This window comes from Typha latifolia, chromosome 9 (assembly GCF_019914945.1).
Source record: "Typha latifolia isolate L0001 chromosome 9, TyphaL0001v2, whole genome shotgun sequence".
NCBI classification, from domain to species: Eukaryota; Viridiplantae; Streptophyta; class Magnoliopsida; order Poales; family Typhaceae; genus Typha; species Typha latifolia.
In genome coordinates, this window is record NC_133094.1 from 4245444 (window position 1) to 4259891 (window position 14448).

The 14448-nt window shown below is 34.7% G+C and overlaps 2 protein-coding genes across 3 annotated transcripts; both read right to left on the minus strand.

Moving 5' to 3' along the window:
• Window positions 1–950: 950 nt before the first annotated feature.
• Window positions 951–5032, minus strand: LOC140794598 (uncharacterized). Of its 2 annotated transcripts, none has more exons than XM_073146692.1 (4): window positions 4453–5032; window positions 3244–3681; window positions 2859–3159; window positions 951–1542 (listed from the first exon to the last, which is right to left on the minus strand). In XM_073146692.1, the coding sequence occupies exons 1-4, from the start codon at window positions 4885–4887 to the stop codon at window positions 1403–1405; spliced, it is 1314 nt and encodes a 437-aa protein (XP_073002793.1). In that variant the 5' UTR covers window positions 4888–5032; the 3' UTR covers window positions 951–1402. The 2 variants fall into 2 exon arrangements, with proteins under 2 accessions (XP_073002793.1, XP_073002794.1); XM_073146693.1 differs by having other exon boundaries at window positions 3253–3681; window positions 4453–5031.
• A 1734-nt stretch (window positions 5033–6766) lies between these two features.
• On the minus strand, window positions 6767–11389 carry LOC140795719 (probable adenylate kinase 7, mitochondrial). The gene is made up of 4 exons (XM_073148446.1): window positions 10858–11389; window positions 9876–10016; window positions 9386–9637; window positions 6767–7206 (listed from the first exon to the last, which is right to left on the minus strand). Exons 1-4 carry the CDS (start codon window positions 11209–11211, stop codon window positions 7054–7056), a joined length of 900 nt encoding a protein of 299 aa, XP_073004547.1. The 5' UTR covers window positions 11212–11389; the 3' UTR covers window positions 6767–7053.
• Window positions 11390–14448: the final 3059 nt, after the last annotated feature.

A 14448-nucleotide genomic window follows, 5' to 3' on the forward strand; every position in this document is an offset into this window, starting at 1 on the left:
TTATAAGGGGCTTAAATTTTACAAATAAGTAGAGATATAGTGCATCCTCTCTTACATGACTTCAAGCATATAAGCATAATTACTTAGGGGAGTGTTGCGCTAGCAATAATTTAATGGGAGCTATGTCATACTAGTCGACATGATGCATGTGAGATAGTTAAGTCACTTATTTTGTTGCGTATCATATTATGTGTATATATCTTTGTTAACTTGCATGTAGTTATCTATTCACTTATTAAGGCAATTATACCTGTGTAAGTGAGAATGTAGGTTATGTATTAGGAAGAAGGGCTAAAGCAAAGAAACCAAGGAAAGAAAGGATACATTTGAATGTAGGTTTCAATATTTATTTGTTCATTCAATGAGTCAGTGAACTTGTAAATTATTGCAACCATGTGAAAGTTGAAATATAGTAAACTCATGCTTTTGAATCAATATGGATTAGAAAGCCCCGACTAAGATGGGGAAAGTTTTGTCTTTTGGTTGCTGATAAAACTAGGATCACATCAATTTATTATGATCTCCAGACAACTTGTGTTTTTTTATTTTTTATTTTTTCTTTCAATTATACAAGTGACGGCGATAGTTCGAAATCCATTATTACGTTGTTGGCCATCACCTTTTTCCTACGTGTATTGAGTTTGTTGAGCGTAAAGGTGCCTTTTTGACAGAAGTTTTACGACTGATGACTGTTGCTGGGCAATGTAAAATACTTCTTTTATCTGAGTATGAGGCTGCCTGTTTAGAGATACAGCAGCAAGCGTACAAATCGCAAAGTTGTACATATATGCAATTTATCTTTTGGACCATGAGTTTCGCATATCATATATATATATATATTCAGAAATTTAACAAAAAGAAACAGATAAAACTGCTCATAAAGGGGCAGCAAAAGATGCACGACATTAAACTACGAAAAAAAAAATGCAGAAGAAATCAAGAATACAGTATGAGAAGGCAACAGCAAGACCTTTGATGTTACCTGCCAGCCCTCATTAGTTAGAAACTATCAAGGTACAACAAAAAAAAAACCATTAGCTCTGATTGAAGAAACAAGAACAAATTTAAATGATGACAACCTGATATTGATCATATACACACCGGACAAAAGAACTTTCCATGCATGAAGTTAGCGTGGTATTAATTCTGTTAAATGGCGTCAAGCTTAGAAAGTTCACCTTCTTGAAATAGCGTGGTTGCTTATCTCCACAAGTTTCATTTTAGGAGCGATCTCTGGTGGTCTTCTGCAATTAGCATTTCTCACTGAAATGCTCAATGTCCACCGTGATGTCAAACATGAGGATTGGAATAGTCAGATACAAGATCATGTGAGCTTCTTGACTTTTGCATTAGTGGATTGATCGCTTTCTATCAACAAAATCTGATGAAAAGTACTGCTCATTTAGGAGGAAACACTCATGGTTTCACCAAGAACAAAAAGCACGAGAGTGAGCTCAAGGGAGAATATTGTGCTAACTAACGCACGGCCAACCATCAACCCGAAAATAGTTATTCCACCAGGGTTAGACATCAAGTACATAACTGCAAAGCCAGAACCATAAATGGAAGAAAGATGAGATATTCATGAGTTAAGATGTAGCACAAAGAACTCTTTAACAATATATATAAAGCAGAGTGCATTACAGGATTAATGTGGATGGTGGGAGTGGTCATGCAGAACTAGATGATCTTAGAAAGCAATATAGCCTCGGACAATTCTGCTGTATATGTATTTGTACTATATATATATATATAGAAAATCAAAAGAATTAGAAAAAGCTACAAAAAGAGGAACTTGAAAAGAGAATATTATATAGACCACTGCATATTACAATTAGTTCTTAGTCTTCATCTTATCTGCATATATATTTCTATGTGTAGATATAAGTTGTTATCTTATGCAGATTAAAGTTGGCATTCCTTATCACAAGTTACATTTACTCAACCAGCTAAATTAATGCCAAAGTGTCAAATTATCTATTATGTGATTCCATCGTGAAAAAAACATCTAATCTAAAACAGCTTAATGTTAACATTCCTTATCACAAGTTCCATTAACTAGCTAGGTTATTGTCGAAGTGTCAAATGATGTATTATGTGATTCTATCATGAAAAACATCCTCAATGGGTTACATAATCTTAAATAGCTTATCTAGCATAACATGCATTTTGAACATGGACATCTGCGTGACATTAAATTAATTGTTCAATTTGAGGTACATTTTGGTACTTTGAATTTCATATGCTTTGGGGTCTGTTTTGCTGAACAAAGTTCAAGGTAAATCTTTCATAAACTTCATTAACCTTTATATGTCTCTCGTGTTCAAGTTTTGTTATGCTTACATTTTTAAAAGGGGAAAAAATATGAAAGTCAACTAGAGGTAACATTATGATGGATAGGAATATAGGATTAAAGTTGCATATGCACAAACCCTTGAGAGTTAAGCAGGAAATCCATGAAGCAACACACCATAAATTTTACAAATTAGTTAACAATGATGGGAGTTATGTAAGGTTATGTAAGGTTACCTTCATGGTTGTTCTAGATGATTTTCCTATGCCTCAAGTAAACGTTACACTTTTTGATTCGTTAATTGGCTAAGTGAAGGAGAAGCTAGAACATGGGAATGAACACTTCATCAACCCTACGAAAACCTAGTGGTACTTCTTAGTAACTGGATAAACTCCATCTAGTTTCACGGTATCATGTCTTCCTAGTTCCTAATACTATCAAAGAAAGAACGTTGTCAAGTGAACCAGTCTAACAAACCTTTCAATTGTTAAAAACATCAGAAGAATGGGAGAAAGTAAAATGAATCTGGTCATAACATATGTAGGATTTGGTTAGAATTACATACCAAGTGCATTTCTCTTGTGATATGGCAAAAAAGAAGCTAACTGAGAATTCTTATGCACCATCAAATTATCAAATGATTCCACATCACTTTCCGAATAATCTGTCCGCAATAGATTTGCTGGAAAGGCCTCCAAATTTTCAGAGCTATTTGTGCATCTTGTAAGAGTAGGATCACTAGAACTGCAGGTTACTAATGCATGCCATCTACTAGCTAATGATGCAATGCCCTGTGCTCTGTGAGATATTTTAGCAGCTGCATGCAGATAAAGGACAACGCCAGCAACTTGGATAAAAGAAGTTGCCTACCAATGTCAAGAAGGATTCTATCAAGGTCACTGAAAGAATAAAATAAATGAGAATTCTCTTCAAGAAAGAAAAATGCATACCCTACTTACAGCTAAATCTCCAGCAATAGTGAAATTGATTGTCCCACCATATCCTGTAGTCTCAAAAAGAATGACAAATTGACTTGCTGTAACAGACACGAACAGTAGTAGAAGAAATATGCGAAACCTATGACTGATTTTTGAGAGATTGTAGCGTAATTGTAAATGTTCTTCCACATACATTAAAGTATCTGCATCTTGTTCCAATATTTTACCATAATCCTCAAGGTGAACAATTTGTACATTGCAAATCAAGTTGAAAAAAGTGCAAGATGATAAATATATTGTGGTCAAGTAAGTCCATGAAGTAATGGACGCTACTGAAGCAGCAACAGATCTCCATACTGACTCATGGGAGATGTATATAAAGCGATAAATTTCACAAGCAGTCTTCACCAGAAAACATGGCAATATCCACCAAGAGAGTAAGAAGAAGTCCTGGGAATATGGTGAATACTCTCAGTTTACATATGAAGGATAATAATTTAGAAGATATAAAGTTATAAACTTCACAGAGCTTCAGTAATTCAAGATGTGAGACTGATAAATAAAGGAAATACATTGCAATTCATTTATATTTGTTTAACTTTTAAGGACAAAAAAGAGTAAATAAGAACATTCAATGCAGAAAGAAAGTTCGGATTATTAGGAAAATATCACAGATCACGGTAAAACCACAAAGGCTAGAAACCTTCATCATAATGTGCTTTTCCTCATCAGATTTGTTAAGGCCATTTCATTGACACCTCCCTTCAACAGGTCACGAAATAAATTTCAAGTATAAATCCTTTCGCACAGTTCAATCAATCTACAAACTACTTTGTGAGTTTCATAGTAGAGGAAAGGGATCATAGCCCTTGATGATGACTTTCCTTTTATATAAGTTAAAAACAGTTAAAGAATTGTGCAAAAATGTAAGTGTATCCTGAATTTGCCTTAGAACAAGATATAGAGAACAGTAATCATAAATTTTTTATACTAGGTATATGGTCTTGATGAATTTCTAACTGGTTTAGGGAAGCTCGCAACAGAATCTATGTGACAGAATCTAAGCATGTTCCTCGTTACACTCAACCAAGATATAATTTTTGAGCAGGTAAAACAACTTCTCAACCACCTTTACAATGATATACTCTTGCAAAAAATCGCAATTGATGATTAAAAGCGAGCACAACACACAGGTACTTGGTAAAAAGATGTTACCCTGACCTGGATCTTGCGAATGTACTCCTTCTGGAACCTATCCACCCGCCCGTAGCGCTCGCTGACGAATAGCAACCGTCGGATCCCGTACTTGAGGAGATTCCGAGAAACACAGACGAGCGAGATCGCGGCCGCAACGCCCTGGGAGACCAGGACGACGACGTCGAACCGCTCGATCCGAGATCCGTCGCACCTGGAGAGGAGAAAGACAGCGGCCGAGGGGAAGGCGACTCCGAGGACGAGAAACTCGCCCACGGAAAGGAAGATATCGAGTGGGGCGGAGGAGAGGGGGAAGCCGAGGAGGCCGAGGACGGACTCGAGGCGGCGGATGGAGCGGTCGACGGGGAGATCGCGAGGGAGAAGGAGAGAAGATCGAGAGGGAGGAGGAGGAAGACGGTCCGGCGTTGGGGTTAGGTGTCCGGCGAGGTGGTCGGATTCCATCGAGGGGAGGAGATTGAACTTGAAGTGGAGGAGGGAGGATGGGAGAAGAAGAGGCGGGAGATGGAGGAGGAAGGGAGTCAAAATGGGATTCGGGTTCTCTTAGTTTCAGGGATTTGTCTCGACGTGTGAACTAGAAAAGGAGAACGGACGGTGGATTTCTTTTCCTATATTTATGTTTTGGATGGTAACGACTAACGCGTGGAGGGATTTGACTGGTCGAAGAGACTGTTAGGTGTAAAGCGACGGGATCTGATACCCTCTCCAGCCGAACTTGTACTGGGTAAACCAAATTGAAACCTGCCACGTGGGGGATCTGATATTAAAGTTGTAGGAAATTTAGCAAATTTTAATAGTCAATTAAAAGCTTTAAATACTGAGACTTCCGTAGAGGTAATTGTTTATCAATTAATTTGATAAAGATCTAATAATTAAGATCCTTAAGAATATAATAGGAATGCAATAAATTTAAAAGATATTATTGATTCAATAGGTAATTATATTATTTTAATAATTTATCAAATAAAAACATATATATTCTTAATTAGGAGTATATTATGTCATAATAATGATATTGATGTATTTTTACAATTAACTTGATGAAAGTTTAATTAAATTTTATCTATTTAATTATTTACATATATCTCTCATTAGTTTAAGATTAATTTAAATTAAATTTAATAACATATAGACATAGACAATCATATTTAAATTGAAGTCTATTTCTAAAGAATTAAATTTATATGGTTTATATTCAATAATATCTCCTAATTAAGGCATAATTATATCTATTATAATTATATCTAAGAGAGAAAAATATCTTAATGGAAGAAAATAGGGACAGGTAATCAAATCTTCTGTTAGATTAATATTATAAATTTTTAAGGGGTTTTGAAGTATTTGTCTCGAATATTTTAGAGTCATGCCTAGCTCTTATTGGCTGTAATATCCTCTAATTTCGTATTTATGTGAATACCCTTCAAAACCTATTATTTTTGCATGGCTGCCCTTCTAGTTACTTTCTGTTAATAATAAATATGCCCTTATTTGATAGCAATGTATTCAAAAACGAACAAGAGTATTTTTAACTTTTTATTATTAAATAGATCAAAATTAGCTGTTAGTTAGCATTTGGAGAGATCTATACAAAAAATAAAAAAAGTTTTACTTAGCACCCATGCAAAAAAAAAAAAAAACCCATAAGTATTTTGAGATATATATATATAATAAATATCAACTTTAGATGAGTATAGGGATAGTGCTCATGTGGTTAAAATGCTCATTTGTATTAGAGTTTCCAAGTTCAAATTTTTAAATCTCAGCAGCATCGAAATTTAGTAGGTAACTATGAGTATATTTATAAATAAGAGATTTTAGGGATAAACACATGAAAGAAAAAAAAAAAAATCTGGCATTCTCTAGCCTCTAGGCTGGCACCCATGATGTCAAGTTTACTCCATTTCTCCAAGTATATTTGCATAAAGAAGAAACCTACATCTGATCATTAATAAAGTATGATATGCTAATATTCTTTTCTTCTTTGACTAAAATTATCTTATTCCCTCTCCCTACCTGAAAGGGATTTTAGTTTAAGAAAATGTGCAAACCATTGAAGATATTACTTTATGAATGGGCAGGAGGTGATTTATTGCAAATATACTGCAAAAGATTATGCAATATAGCAAAAGGAGAGTTTTCCATAATAAAGCTAAAACAGGCAGTACAATATGCAAAAGAAATCCTATTAAAAAAATAACAATTTGCTCAGCTGTGTAAGCTCTGGCTGGCATGTTTTTTTTCTCACTTTTTCTTTTCGAGAAATCATGCTGGTATATGTTTACCAGCTGAATTTTTATGCATAGAACCTAAAAGCACAGCAAAATTCATAAACAAGAACCAGCAACTCTGGTATAGAAGAAATAAACCAGAAAGAAAGATTCTTCTCACATTTCTCCCTCATTCAAGTTCTATGTTACAGACTTAACGCGTCTGCAAAACCGGTTACATTTATCTAACAAAAAACTCAGAAAATGGAACTCTTAGAAACCCACAAACGTTGATGATTTATATGCCGCAGGCCAGAAAGAACTTGTGGAACCTTGTGGTTCTCCGACCAAATTTTAGAACAATTGCATAGAGATACGGAATTCCAGTAGCAATGACACTAGGTCATGCAGTGAGTTTCTGTGGTGAATTCGGGGCATCCATATGCTGGAGGTGCAATGCAGCTAAGAGGCCTCGCCAGATTTCACCTGGTCCACCAGATACTTGAAAGTCCAAAAGCTTCTGCTGCTTCCTGTAGTATTCTTCCAGCAGCTTGCTCTGCAAAAAGAGAAAAAGAAAACTCAAGTGTTAGTGAGGATTTGGAAAATCCTTTCAGGATCGAGTCCTTTAATACTATCTCTGATGAAAATCACAAATGATAGGAAGGTCCTTTGACAATCAAGCCATTTAATTCTATTTCCTCAAGACAAGACTTTGTAATAACTTTGTCGCAAAGTAGATAGGTTGTAGTAATTACAATTCACAATTGTTACAAAATGTTCAGAGTGAGGGGACAACCAGAATCAAGCCTTTAGCCCATACAACTTGGGTTGGCTATATGAATCATTCTTCTTTTTATGTTTTCTGGGAAAGTGGGGAAATCTGTAGTTAGAATTTTTATTTGCATCATTGATTAGATATCATAGATGAAAGTCAAAATAGATCAGCCAGGTACAATAAATCAATACCAAGTTTATAACACATTTGCTATGATAATAGATCCTTCACATTCTTCAGATTTTTCGCAGACCTGTATGAAATCCTGTATATATATAAGCAATCTTCTCTACAGAAAAGGAAGGTAGGAGGTCTCAAAGCTTAATTCTTTGAAGGATGACTCTGCCTCTCCGGTATATTCATATAGAGCTTTAGGCCTTGGCTTCCAGACTTCTCTTCTTGTAGAAGAGATTACATCACTAAAGTTAATAAGATTGTAAATAGGAATTGGTATAGAAACAACCAAAAGCTGTCAAAACAACCAAAGCTGTCAAAACCTCCAAAGCATTTTATACCATGACAAAGGGCAGCCAGCCAAAACAGCCCTTAATTGAGTCGATTCCATACTAGCAAGATGATTAACTTTTCTAGGTCATATTAGCCCAAGCAAGAAGATTAATAATGTCTAGAGAAATCACCTTTCTCAATTCATCTCCATTTAGTGAAAGATTCATTCAAATCAAGTCCCATTAAGTCTTCCTTACTATGCTCTCCTACGACAGTTTTGGTATCTCTCTCTCTCTCTCTCTCTGAAAACCTTCTAGTTGAATGAACTCATGTCTCCATGCAAAGAGGCTGTCAAATCAAATCCTACATGCCCTTTCTTACTATTCCCTCTCATGCCACTTTGGGTCCCTCTCTCTTAAAGAAATAAACCTTCATTAATAAATTCACTCCTCCATACTTGAACATGAGTGAAGTGTGAACTCACATAATTTATCCCCTATGGGTGAAAGGAGTTACTCATCTTGGCAATACTCAACTTATGCATATAGTATTTCCTAGTTACAGATCATTCTGATTCATAATTCAATTTTAATCTGAGACTTGTTGTAAAAAGTTCCTTTTAGATTGAGGTGTATATGCTGATATCACAACACATTAGATGCATTCCTCCCTAACTCTATGTGCAATACCCTCATCAGAACTATAAACTCAAGATACTAAAAGAACCCTCTTAGATACTTCTTGTAGAGCATTCTCTCTCCATCCATTACCCACATGCTAATGATATCAATGTTTTAATGGCTCCCCAATCTTCTCTAAATCCAACAAATTCATTCGAAAATAACTGCCGTGTGATTTTTCTAAGTCAGTAAGTATCATATGTTGATCTTTTCTTTTCTCTACACTTTCCCATCTATCATTTAGCAAGCACCAATATTACAAAATGTGTTTGGCAGGTGTATGACAGTTATAGTTCTCTGTGGGAGCTGGTGCCATGAGACTAAATCAAGTTTTTAAAATATATTTTAACTTAAATTACTAAACATCATATATTGTGAAAGTATAATCGTTAATCCCTCGGCGGACAAAGTACAATCTTAAAGTAAATTTCATGTATTAAAAATAACATTATCTAGATAGCACAAGAGAAGAAACACCAACCTATGAAAAAAAGACCCACAAAAGCATATGACAGCAACCTGTCAACGTCTAATACAGTAAGAACTAAAGCTGATTTTGGCCCAGGATGCACCCTATGACCTTGGAAACCACTAGAGGTAGCCAAAGCACATAGCTACACACCTTCTTAGAGCCAGAGGGTCTTCCCCTGTTAAAAATGCTCTCCCTCTCCTCTATCTTAATATCCCTCTATTGGTTATCTTTCTTTATCTTCATTGTCATTTGGTTGATAAAGGAATACAAACCTATCAGACTGCTAAACCATGCTAACATCAGTGCATAAAAAGCTCAAGGATCTTCTAGAACTTTATCGATAATATTTTTTAAAAAGTACCTGCTCAGAATAAGCTCGAAATTTCTCAACATGACCATCATCCAAATCCACTGCAGCAGAAGGTTTTAGCAAAGCATGCCGAGTTCGTGTAGCTAAACATGGATTGAGGCTAGTAGACTCCGAACTGGTTGCATTGAAGGTCCTTCCGCAGTGGGAACATATATCAGTTTTAAACCTTTGGTTCACCAAACAATCATCCATGCACTTGAAATTCACTACCAAGTCAATCTCTGCTATCTGATCAAGAATTTCCTGAAATAAACCAAAGAAGAAATTAGACAGACCGCAGCACCAATGCAATCCAAATGACATACTTCTCAATGAATAATCAGATACAATCCCAGCTGCTATGGTAGTTCTACTAGAAAATTGGGTACATTACTAGAGCAAACCAGTTTAAAGTATCACTTTCCTAACTTCCTAGCATTACAATATGAAGTGCATTAAAAACAACCATATCTCAGAGAAAGAAGTTACAGCTTAGACTTACAGCTTGAATCCGAGTTCGTGGGATTCCATCGAGAATAAAGCCAGTTTCACCCCTATGATATCCCTCCTCCAACCGTTTTGACAACAGACCAAATATGATATCTTCCGGAACAAGCTTTCCATCATTCACAGCATTCGAAATCTTTAACAACACCAAAACCAAGAAAAATTTTAGTAGAACAAACAAATCTACATAATGTATCTCCACAAGTGGAGCTAGGCTCACAAGTCTGAGAGTAAAACATATTCTACAGACTGCACAATGACCATTTCTGCAAAATTACGTGGTGTGTTTGGCAATAACAAAATAAAATCTCTCATTTCTCTATACTTATAAATTAACCAGTGACAGGCTGGTCATATTCTCTGGAGTCAGCTCTCGAAAACAAAAAAGAATAAATCCGATATTGCAGGAAATTTCAGGGGCAAAAACGGAAACAACGAGACAAAGCCGCCATGGACCCCACGTGATTCCAGAGTAGGATGCTTGTGATGGAAAGTTCCACAATCACAAACCCTAGCATCAGGGAATTTCCTGAAATAACCCTGGACTCGTGATAGCCACATTCAAATGTGCCCATTTCTAAGAACAACCATCCCAGCCACAGCCACAGCCACAGCCACTGCCATAGCCACCGTTGAATATTCGGGAGATGCCATAAATTAACGAGTGGAACTGCTAAAAATCAAAACTTATCAAAACTTTTATACTCCAATGAAGCTAGAAAAACGATTAGGAAAGAAAAAAAGGAAACTTTTAACCAGAAAAAGGCATCCTAGAAACAAATTTTGGCGAAAAATACACCAAAATACAGAAAAAGCTCGATCCGCTTAAAATTAATAAGAATTCGTCCATTTTAGTGCCATTGTAATCGATTAAACCTCCCGAGAATTCAAACAAAAGGAAAACGGCTCAAGATCAGAGCAACAAAGAGAGAAGAAGAAGAGGGGAGAGAGATACAGAGAGAGAAAGAGAGAGTAACCTTCTTGTAGAGAGATGATCTAGGATTAAGCTCCTGACGAACTAGCGTCCCCATGGAGATGTAAGGGACCTCGAGTAGCTCCGCGACGCGCGTGGCATACACGTGCTTCTGCGCCCCGGGGCTCCCCATGAACACCCACTGCGGACCCCTCCCCTCCCTCTTTTCCCACGTATCCTCCGCCGCCGATCCTACTTGGCGGCGCCCCGCCGCCTCATCCTCCTCCCACTCGGTCCAGTACTCCACCTCCTCCTCCTCAACCACAGCCGCGGCGGCGGCGAAGTGCCGGCTCCGCGGCGCGCCGGAGATCCGGCGAGCTAGGGATCGGGCGACGGAGCTCCGGAAAAGTCCTGCCATGGCGCCGAGAAAGGCAGGGTTTCGAGTTTCGGATTCGAATATTGCGGCGATCGAGAAGGGGCTTTGGTTTTGGTTTCTCTGCTCTTCCACTATTCGAAGGGAGGCAGCTGCCAAAAAGAGGAAGAAGGGTTCTGGGGTTGGGTTGAAAAATTCTGCAAATACCCCTTGTCTTTGAAGTAATTACGAGGATGGGACTGGGTGAGGTGCGGTGGTTTTTATAGGGTTTTACGGTTGGGACCGTTAAAAGAAGGGCTCGAGAGTCTGACTGACCGTTAAAACTACCGTTATAACGGTCACTATTCGGAAATTTCTATTTTAATCCTACATTGTTATTCACCGCACGTGCGAAATTGGTGACACGTGTAGGTATTGGACGGTAAAAATTATTAATTTTAAATATTGTTACGATTCATGCGTTGATACACATCTGCTGATACGCCATATGATTGAATCGAATAGTTACCGATCGAACTAAAATTATGTTACGTGGATATCATGTCCAATGTATCTATGCTATAAAAAATAAAATAATTTATTACTTGAAACATCTGATTCTCTACAAATTCCATAAAAATGAAATGCAACGAGAAAAAAAAAACTTTGGTTATAGTTGTGGGTGGATATGGATATCAAAGAATGATTGGATTTTAAGTAGAAATAGAAGAAATCAAGTAAGGTTTGAGCTTTTATAAATTTATTTCAAATGCTAGGTGGAATAATAAATAGTGGATGATTCTTTTACATTGGATTAGATATTCTACAATGGTGCAGTAGATGGATGATTAGAAGTGATTAACAATTTATGAGTTTTATTAAATATATATATATATATAAGTTTTTTATTTTCTTTGTTGCGCGTAAATAATATTGTTGTGTAACAAATAGTTATGAGGTGTATAATCTTCTCAAATATTTGTTATGCATTACATACCAAATATGAAACAAAATGTTCCGCATTAGATGCCAAATATAAAACATACGACAAGCGAATAAGATGCATATTATTACCTTGGGTTTCCTTGATTCCCATGTATTTAAGAAAGCTAATTGAGTTGTAGATTGACTTGTTAATTCGAAAGTTACTTCGAATTTTGGTTTATTTATATCTAAAATTGCCTTCTATTGGAAATTTTTTTTTCAGTTTTTGTGCTCCTAATGAAGGGTTTTTTTGGATTTTTTTAATGTTCATGGCAATTAACTAATCCAAAATTTTTGTTTTCCTTTAGAAAAGAAATTAGATAAGAGGGGAAGAACTTATGGTTATAGAGTGTGATATGGATGGAGTATGGATGGGTTGCATGGTAGGTTGGCATATCAATTGCTAGACTGATGATTTTGAGTGGTGTGGATGGAAAGGTTTATATGCTTTTGGTCACACATAGGGTAATCACATAATATTATTTTTTTTCCTTTCTTTTGAAAGCCTAGTGAAAGAAGAGATCTAGACTTTTAATTTACAAGAGAAAGGATTTTGCGCTTCAATGATTCAATTGTAGTTGATACATATTTTGTTATAATAAAATGCACATAATTTAATGTTACCAATAGAAATATATAAAACTTTGGGTTTTGATAGAACATATATACAATTCACCGTTAATACATACATACATATATATATATAGTTATATATTTACGTATATTTAGGATGAAATAGGAATTCATAGGATTAACAAAGAATAAAGATAGTTACAAATCAATAGCATTTACCATTCACATTATAATAATTTTAGTTATGTAATAGAACTTAAATTATCTTTTATACATTTCAAAAGAGAATTAATGTTTTAGAAAGATTATATATTGCACTGTAGATAGATTTTAGATTAATTCTATTTTATAATTATATGAATAAATATGTATAGGAAGTCAGGAACTCATGTTACTTCTATTCTAAGGCTTAGTTTGTTTAAATGATTCAAATTGTTCTGAATATTTTTGGGTTCGAATTCTAATAATATCGATTTAATTAGGACACCACTAAAATATCATTTTAAAAAAGATATACAAATATATAAATAAAAAAGTGTGCACTTGGTATAATGATTTACATATTATGATACTACAATTAAAAAATTGGGTTGGATTCAATAATGCTCCCTATACGGGTTGATCGAAGTACACCCTCAAATATATATTAATATATCGATAGTATGTATCTGATGGCTCAAATTACACTTGTTCAAATCTTATAGACCATATGTTCCCTTTTAAAGACAATTGAAGCTAACACACACTTAGGCTCACACTAAATCATAAAAAATAAAATATATTATTTATACAAATAAGCTAGTCATAAAAAATAAGTGTGGTGTGTGAAGACAAATTAGCCTTAGATTCTAAATAATACTATTTATTTTAGAAATAATTATATCTACACCCCTATGATTTATTATTCATTTATATGTAGGCTTTCTTTTTCTCGTGATATATTGACATTTAACTATGAAAAATCTTCTAAATGTCTCTTCCTTTATTTCTGTTAAAAGAATATGTATTATGTGATCAATTAATGTTAGGTTATCTCGGAATTATTTTACCCTTATTTAAGATGAAAAACAGAGGAAAAAGAAGTCGAGGATAAAATGATAATTTGAAACCTTTTGTTTTTACTATCAAGAGATTGAGAGATTTTCCACGACTAAAAAAGTTAATATATATATATATATATATATATATATATATAAAAAGAAAAAGATGAGATGGTGCATGTGAGAATGAGCAATTGTTCACGGAGTCGTAGAGTAATTATTCCTATACTTTTAATCTATATTTATATGTTCTATAATATGAATATAGAGTCCAATTATATTGCAAGTAAAAATTGTTAAATAAAGTATGAATAATATCGTATATTTTGACTACATTATAAATAAAATTATATATTTTTATTCTTTATAAATAAACCTCTTATTTGCTAAAGAATATCGAATAACCACCGATACTAGAATAGTTTATAAGTTTTAGTAATAACAAGAATAGGCTTTTGAAATTGAACGTATTTATTTTCTTATACTAAATATATTTTATAATAAAATGCGTATAATTTACACAAAAAATACACATAAATGTAGAGCCTAATTTTACTATTTTGAAAAGAAAACTGACTTTTTATGCAAATGCCCCATAAACCCTTGGAGTTAAATTAAAATTAATATGCACCTAAATAATAAAATAACTGTAAAATATATCTCTTTTCATAAAAAAAAACTCTTAATATCAATTATCTAATATGAT

Excerpts from the sequence above, each read along its gene's own strand:
- LOC140794598 (XM_073146692.1), bottom strand. The coding sequence starts at position 4,887 with ATGGAATCCGACCACCTCGCCGGACACCTAACCCCAACGCCGGACCGT. Across the intron at positions 3,682-4,452 it reads AGTACATTCGCAAGATCCAG|GACTTCTTCTTACTCTCTTG; the intron begins GTCAGGGTAACA and ends CCATATTCCCAG. Across the intron at positions 3,160-3,243 it reads GAGATTTAGCTGTAAGTAGG|GCAACTTCTTTTATCCAAGT; the intron begins GTATGCATTTTT and ends TGACATTGGTAG.
- LOC140795719 (XM_073148446.1), bottom strand. The coding sequence starts at position 11,211 with ATGGCAGGACTTTTCCGGAGCTCCGTCGCCCGATCCCTAGCTCGCCGG. Across the intron at positions 9,638-9,875 it reads CACGAACTCGGATTCAAGCT|GAAATTCTTGATCAGATAGC; the intron begins GTAAGTCTAAGC and ends GGTTTATTTCAG. Across the intron at positions 7,207-9,385 it reads TTCGAGCTTATTCTGAGCAG|AGCAAGCTGCTGGAAGAATA; the intron begins GTACTTTTTAAA and ends CTCTTTTTGCAG.